The sequence below is a fragment of the Mus pahari genome, chromosome 16 (assembly GCF_900095145.1).
Source record: "Mus pahari chromosome 16, PAHARI_EIJ_v1.1, whole genome shotgun sequence".
NCBI classification, from domain to species: domain Eukaryota; kingdom Metazoa; phylum Chordata; class Mammalia; order Rodentia; family Muridae; genus Mus; species Mus pahari.
In genome coordinates, this window is record NC_034605.1 from 51529284 (window position 1) to 51536651 (window position 7368).

Sequence of the window (7368 nt, forward strand, 5' to 3'; positions counted from 1 at the left end):
GCCCCGCGCGCCCCGCCCGCGCCCTGCGCCTCCGCCCGGCCGGCCGGCGGGGGAGGGGGCATGAGCCGGCGCCCGCGCGCCGCCGCGAGCTGCGGGCCGGCCTAGAGCCCCGCGCGGGTCCCGCGCCGGAGCTTAGCCGCCGTCGCTTCCTAGCCGCGGGCGCATCCCCGGGAGCCGCGATGCAGCGGCCTGGGGAGCCGGGCGCCGCGCGCTTCGGTCCGCCCGAGGGCTGTGCGGATCATCGACCGCATCGCTACCGCAGCTTCATGATCGAAGAGATCCTCACTGAGCCTCCCGGGCCCAAGGGCGCAGCGCCGGCGGCCGCCGCGGCCGCCGCGGGCGAGCTGCTCAAATTCGGCGTGCAGGCGCTGCTGGCCGCCCGGCCCTTCCACAGCCACCTGGGTACGTGCAGCGGCCGCCGTTCAGCGGACTGGGCTTGGCGGGCGGGTGGGAGTCCGAGCCCTGGGGTTGTCCGCAATCCATCCTCTCTCTCCCCCTCTGTTTCTGGAGCGACCTGGGATGCAGCTCAGCGCAGGCCCTAGGCACCTACCTCTCTTTGCGCACTCCAACGGGAAAGTGGAGGGTGCGAGCAATGAGCTAGGCAGAAACCAGGCCTTGTGTCCTCAAGACAGGCCAGAAGAGAGTTTGTCTTCTGCTTCAGGGCGGCTTCGAATTTTCAAATCGGGTGATAGGCCAGGCCCAGGAACCAGAGCCCGCATCCTCGTGGTAGATACAAAATCAATCTACCGAGCACTCAGGATCAAAGTGACTTCAAACCAGGGGAAGCCTGAGTTTCACGGTAGGGTTGACTGGGCATAACAGTAGCTGCCCAGACAGGGAAAGCTCTGAAGAAGAGGGTCATGTCGCATAGTGCTGGATGACAGTGGCCCAAGCCACCCAGGAGCCTTTCAGAACCCTGTGCTTTCCAGTCAGCAACCAACCGAGGCCTGTGCTGCGGGCAGGGTCTCTGTAGGCCTTGTTTGAGGGAAAGAGGCCTGGTTGTGATCCGCTGCCCATTTGGTCCTTCCATCCCCAGGTCTGCTGGACTTCCGTGCATCTTGAAGCACTTGCTCAGATCTTCTCTGTCTCGGTCTTGTCTCTAGGGGGATTGTGAGGCAGTCTGCCCTGTACTGCCTGGGGCTTGTAGCAACTCTCTTTGGTTGACCTCCTTCCTACCTTTTGGTAAAGTGGATCTGTCTCCCCTCTACCTCTCCCCCTCCCCAAGATTCTCTTCCCACTTCCTGCTATGCTTCCTTTGCTCCCCTGACCCTGATGGTTCTCAGCCAGGCAGATCCATCCTTTCAGGGATCTCTTTATGAGAAGCCTACCAGGAAAGGGAGCTTCCAATATAGACTCCAGCTCAGCTAGCGGCCTCCGGGACCGGCCCCAGATTCTGTTCTGTCCTGGTAGCAGCCAGTCCAGTTGGCCTCTTTGATGTTCATCTGGTTCACAGCCTCTATGGTGCCTTTCACTAGAAAACGACTCTGTTGTTGACAGTTCGTTTGAAGCGGGCAAACAGCCGATTTAGGGCTAAAGGACATGGAGAGGTCTTCATGGGGGGAAAGTCTGAACAGAGAAAACAAGAAAGACAATTTTCAGGTTCAGAGGATGCTTTGGTGACCCTTTCCTAGCCAATGTCCAAGCCTCAGCCGGCGATGTAGGTACAGTGCCCAGAAAAACAAATGCTCACATTCCACAGCGTTCTTTTCCCAACGCAAAAGCTCCCCCCCCTTCCAAATTCACCGGTTTCTTCTTGGTTTCTCTTTTTCACGAAAGGCATACTCGGTGTCCTCGGAGCAGCGAACTTGCTCTAAAGAATCCCGGGGCCTACTGGCTCATGGGGACGCCAAAACAGAGCAAAGGATGGGAGGGATACTCTTTTTCTAGACTCCTCGGGATAGCTACATGGAGGAGGGTCGCCCAGGATGCTGGGTTTAAGTCCCCAGGGAGTGGCTAGTTCGGGCTCCCAAGCGCAGCAAAGCGCTGCGGCTTCGGAGGCTGGAATCCAGCTCACCCGGATCTCTCTCTCTCTCATTTTTTTCCTCTCTCTGTAGCGGTGCTGAAGGCTGAGCAGGCCGCAGTGTTCAAGTTCCCACTGGCGCCACTCGGCTGCTCCGGGCTGGGCTCGGCGTTGTTGGCCGCGGGGCCTGGGATGCCCGGCCCAGCAGGCGCATCGCACCTGCCGCTGGAGCTGCAACTCCGCGGGAAGCTGGAAGCAGCCGGCTCCGGGGAAACTGGCACGAAAGCCAAGAAAGGACGCCGGAGCCGCACCGTATTCACTGAGCTGCAACTGATGGGGTTGGAGAAACGCTTCGAGAAGCAGAAGTACCTCTCTACCCCTGACAGGTAGTGCCGGGCAAGACTGGGCTCCAGGGGACAGTAGGCAGGTGGTGGCCTGACCCGCTGAGGGTGTGCGTTGCTCTTTCCAGAATAGATCTAGCTGAGTCCCTGGGCCTGAGCCAGTTACAGGTGAAGACGTGGTATCAAAATCGGAGGATGAAATGGAAGAAAATAGTAAGTGTGGCTGGTGGCTTCCTGCGGGCTGGGGGTTTCCTGAGTTTTGTCCCTGGTGTCCTCCAAGAAATACCTTCCCGCCCTCCTCACACTAAGACTTCTGCCCATCTCATCCTGTGCACTGCTGTTTCTGCTTAGGTTCATTAGGACAGACCTCCCCACCCCCATCCCAGGCACCTCCTAGCAGCCTCTAACTCCTCCGTCTCCAGCTCGTTCTCCTCAGCAGCACTTTAAACGGCCACCGTTTTTTTAGGGCCTAGAGGCACTGGTGATGCCATCGTTGGGCCTTGGGCACCCCCGCCCCCACCGTGGTCCTTGATCTGATTCTTTCCTCACCTAGTACTGTTCATTCACGGAACAGGTGCTGCAGGGTGGCGGCCTGGAGTCCCCCACCAAGCCCAAGGGACGGCCCAAGAAGAACTCCATCCCCACGAGCGAGCAGCTCACAGAGCAGGAGCGTGCCAAGGAGACGGAGAAGCCAACGGAGACTCCGGGAGAGCCCAGCGACCGAAACTGCGAGGACTGAGCGACGCCGAGGATGCGGCGCGGTCGGCAGGGACCCAGGAGCTGACCCTTCTGCGACCATGCCGTTTGCTTTCTAATCATTTCATTACTACTTTGAAGGCGGACAATTACGGGCCAGACAAGAAAGGACACAGGCCCGGAAGTCAATCCCAGGTGTCAACGAGCTTCTGTCCCCAGTCTGGGAGAGTCGTGTCTAGCGTGACCGAAGTTTCTGGTCTTTCTCGGACCTCCGCAGTGCCCGGCGCTCCACGCGCATTCACGCCCCGCTCCTTGCCCACACTTCCCCCGCCCCCGGCCTCCAGCCAGTCTTCTGGGCCCGGACACCGGCAGGCACACACTTACTTCCGCGCCTTGGGGACCGGGCCACCGGGTGCAGGTCCCTATGGCCCTGCCCTGCAGAGTCATCTCTAGCAGATCAGCTGATACCTGGTCCCCGATGTCGCTGAGGCTTCTACCCCTCTCTTGCAAAGACGGTGACTCTTTTTTTTTTTTTCCAATAAAATATTTTATGACACAGTGGGAGCCTTGATAGCGGGCTTCCGGAATTCGTGAGGGATAAAGGGGCGGTGAGGTAGCAAAGGCACTCGAAATTGCAAGCGGTGCCCTTACCAGTATACTGGCCCAAGCACTGCAGTTACTTAGGAATTAACCCTGAGTGTGAGGCCAGTATGGACTCTCCCTTCCCAGGTGTGGGGCTCCTGGGGGGGGCACCATCAGAGATATCAGTCGGCCACCGCCACCGTTGTTTCAGAAGTGTCCCAGAGCTCTGAGCCTTACAAGGTGTTGATTAGATCTCTTGGAACTTCCTTATGAAGTTCCTGATCAGTTCCTTTGAGGCTCCCAACCAAAAAGGTCTCAGGTTTCTTTTTTTCGGGGGGAGTGTGATCATATGACATTCCATCTCTGTGTTTGGGGTTCATGGTGATCACCTGTTTACTAGCTAAAACTCAGAAAGGGGATACAACTTGACCATGCTGGGGGTTTTTTGTTTTTGTTTTGGACACATTAGCATTCGAAGCCATGTCCTTTCGTGTCCCCCAAATGCTGTAGGTTTTGTGATTTGGTTTTGGGTTTGGATTTTGGTAGTCGTTGCTTTAAAACAAGGTCTCACGTCGTTATCCTCACTGCCCTGGAATTTGCTATGTAGACTAGGTTAGTCTTGAACTCAGAGTGTGGCCTGCCTCTGCCTCCCAAATGATGGGATTAAAAAAAAACCCACGCACGCGCAAGACTTTTAAGCTTAAGAATGTGGCCAGTCACCTGTGTTGGTGACTATCCTCTTTATTTTTAAAATATTGTATTTGTGTGTGTTGTGGAGTGGGTATGTGCACCTGAGTGCAGCTGCAGGGCAGTGCTAGAGTCCCTTGGAGCTGGAGTAGGGGCAGTTGTGAGCTTAGGGATACGGATGCTGGGATCCAGCATTTGGAGATTCTGCAAGATCAGCACTGGCACTCTCAAGTGCTCTTCTGCTTCTCCGGCTCCAGACTTTCTATGTCTGCTTAGATGGTCCCTTCCTAGAACCCCCTTTAGACTTCTCTTTGCAATTCCCAGCGTCACGGTCTGGAGAAACTAAAACACGTTTTGTGAGGGCTTTGTAAGCAGTTTCTTTCGGCATCCCGGTCCTGCTAGGTTTTTGAGAGACCGTCTCTGGTTTGGGCTCTTAATTCAGCCTCACAAACAGCCCGAGGAAGGCTGCAACCCTGACCACCTAGAAGGGACAGATGTGTGTGTGTGTGTGTGTGTGTGTGTGTGTGTGTGTGTGTGTGGTGTGTGATACTGTGCCCCTCTAATTCCTTCCGGTCCCAGGTTAGCTCAGACCAGCAGTGTTAGTACAAAATATTCTTGTAGCAGGCTCTAGCAGTCATTTGGACTAATCCTTACAGCTCAAAAGGAAGGTGACCAGAAGGCCTGGGGGACTGAAGTTCCAGCTTTTTCTCCATCAACTGTGCCAAACTATAGAAGGGTAGATAGAACCCATTAGGTTGTCCGCAGATGGGTACAGGGGTTCTAACTCAATCCGTTAGGTTCCTGTAGCTTCCCCTTATTTTACTAAATTTGAAGAAACCAATCTTATGCAAATTGTTTGCTAAGTGCATCTAAGGCTTCCTCGGGGACGCTCCTCACTAGCTGCAGAGGAGCTGAGGGCTATAGGCAGAGTTGAGACTCAAAGGTCGAGACTCAAAGCAAATTTCAGAGTGCAGCGCCCTCCATACACAGATGAGGAACCTGACTCCGGTTCTCCAGTTATCGGTGGGCCTTTAGAAACAAGCTGGGTCTCAAAAGGCGGCTGCTTCTTTATCCCAATGCAGAAGGAGGTGCCAAGGTTTCGTCGCTGTCTGCGCAGCAGCGCGCCCGGCATACATTAGAATCAGGTAGTGCAAACACAAAACAGAGCCACCGAGCCAGGGAAGAGAGAAAGTAATGCTTTTTCTTTCGCGGGTAGACAAGAGTTTTCTTGCTTGGGAGAGTACCGGAGACTCGATGGAGACTTCCAGGCAGGTGGCTCGAGGAGGGGAGAAGTGGGGGGGGGGAAGCCGGGGTTCGCGGTAAAGGTCTCCTCTTAACCACAGGAGCCCTAAGGCGCTGGCTTGTGTGCCACCGGGCTCGGACCCTCACAGCTGAGGGCCCTTCCCTGCCTTCATTGACCACGCCCCTCACTCCAGGCGGGCGTTTTGGGGGAAGAGAAGGTCCCCTCTCCTGGACCCTTGCCACAAAAGTCAATTTTCGGGCCCCAAGGTCCTGGGAAACAAACCTCAGAAATATCGCAGGCAGCTGCGGCCCGGGTGGTGTTTCGCGGAGCCCTCTGAGGGAGGGAGCGGACTCTGGTGTCCCTGGTTAGAGGATAGGGGCAGGGAGGACCTGCGGGACTCCGGGAAGGGAAGGGCAGACCACTGGAAGAGCGGTGGGAACCGGGCAGATCGACTGCGCTCGCGGACCTTCTAGGTCTGCGCTGCGTGCACGCACGGGGTCGGTGGCGGCTCGGCAATGCGCAGAACTCGGGGACAGAGTGGTGGCAGTGCTCCGTGGCGATTGGGGATTCGCTTCCACGGGTCCTGAGCTCTGAGTCTGGAAGGTTGGAGAGGCGGGAGCCCGGCTTCATTTGGCCTCTGGGGGCCGGCAAGGGCTGATGCCGGAAGACCAGGATTTCTATGCTGGTCTCTGAACCTTCGCCCCATTGCTGGCCATACGCACAGTGCAGAGCATCACCAGCAGGGTCTCTGGCCGCGAGCCCATTCCACGCTGGTACCCCACTTTTTGAAAACAAATAATAAAAGTAGCTATATCCCCTTCCTTGTTCTTGACCTCTTGAAGAATGGTCGGTGTGAACTTACAAAGTGGAAGAAAGAACCTCACACTAGGGTCTGGTTAACTATGACAGAGTTTAAGATCTCGGAGCCCTTCCGGGGAAGTCGAGGACCAGAACCCGCCCAGCTGCGGTGGCCAAAAGCCTGGCTCCAGTTTTGCCTTGTTTAGGCAACTCTGAGGTCCCCTAAAGAAATTAGACTCTTTCTGTTTACCAGGATCCCGCGGTCTGGTTTCATTTCGCTCCCCTTAATTTGTTTTTTCATCCCGGGAAGCCCTGACATAGAAGCTACAGCAAGGGAGAAGAAACTCAAGGGAAAAAAGCCTGCTCCTGAATCCTGTTCAGGCCAGGAGTTCCTGGGAAGCTTGGAATCTTAGACCCGCTTGGCCTCCAAGAAGCAAGTGAGCTGGGATACCTCACTCACTGTAGGGCCACCACCCCGCTGCATGCCAAGTGTGCTGGACCTTGGGGCGTGGGACACAACTAACTCCTGGAGGGCAGGTGGGGGCAGCACTGGCACTTGTAAGAGGCTTTCAGGGGCAAGGCCTTCCTTCTTCCTACTTCAAAAGGGGACCCATCTCTAAGACTTCAGAAGGTTCTCGTTCTCCCACAACAACCTCTGGATCCTTTTAATAGGTGTGTGTGTGTGTGTGTGTGTGTGTGTGTGTGTGTGTGTGGCCGGGGGAGGGGGCTGGCAGACAGGAGGGGAGGAATTGGCTGTGGTGTCTTTTGGCCCGCAGGCACCACCCAGGACCAGGGTAGGAGCCAACATTGCCTCAGTCAAGAGGTAGATACCAGGCTAGCAGGGGAAAAGGTCAAGGGCGCCAGAGGGGACCCAGGGAAACAACCGTTTTAGCTGATTAGTTTCTCCCTCCCTCCCTCTTTTAAGTTTTTTAATCTTTTTTTTTTTTTTTTTTTTTTTTTTTTTTTTTTTTCTGTTCTTTTTCTTTTTTTTTTTTTTTTTTTTTTTTTTTTTTGGTGTTGGGGATCAAGTCTATGCCTCCTGCATGCGGGACCATTGCTCT

General features: G+C 55.6%; 1 protein-coding gene across 1 annotated transcript; it reads left to right on the forward strand.

Moving 5' to 3' along the window:
• The first annotated feature begins 6 nt into the window (after positions 1 to 6).
• Barx1 (BARX homeobox 1) lies at positions 7 to 3555 on the forward strand. Its single transcript, XM_021215759.1, has 4 exons — positions 7 to 402; positions 2055 to 2346; positions 2430 to 2514; positions 2876 to 3555. The coding sequence occupies exons 1-4, from the start codon at positions 180 to 182 to the stop codon at positions 3038 to 3040; spliced, it is 765 nt and encodes a 254-aa protein (XP_021071418.1). The 5' UTR covers positions 7 to 179; the 3' UTR covers positions 3041 to 3555.
• The last annotated feature ends 3813 nt before the right edge of the window (positions 3556 to 7368 follow it).

Coding starts and splice junctions, on each gene's coding strand:
- Barx1 (XM_021215759.1), top strand. CDS start 180: ATGCAGCGGCCTGGGGAGCCGGGCGCCGCGCGCTTCGGTCCGCCCGAG. Junction 403..2,054: donor GCCCTTCCACAGCCACCTGG/GTACGTGCAGCG, acceptor CTCTCTCTGTAG/CGGTGCTGAAGGCTGAGCAG. Junction 2,515..2,875: donor GGATGAAATGGAAGAAAATA/GTAAGTGTGGCT, acceptor TTCACGGAACAG/GTGCTGCAGGGTGGCGGCCT.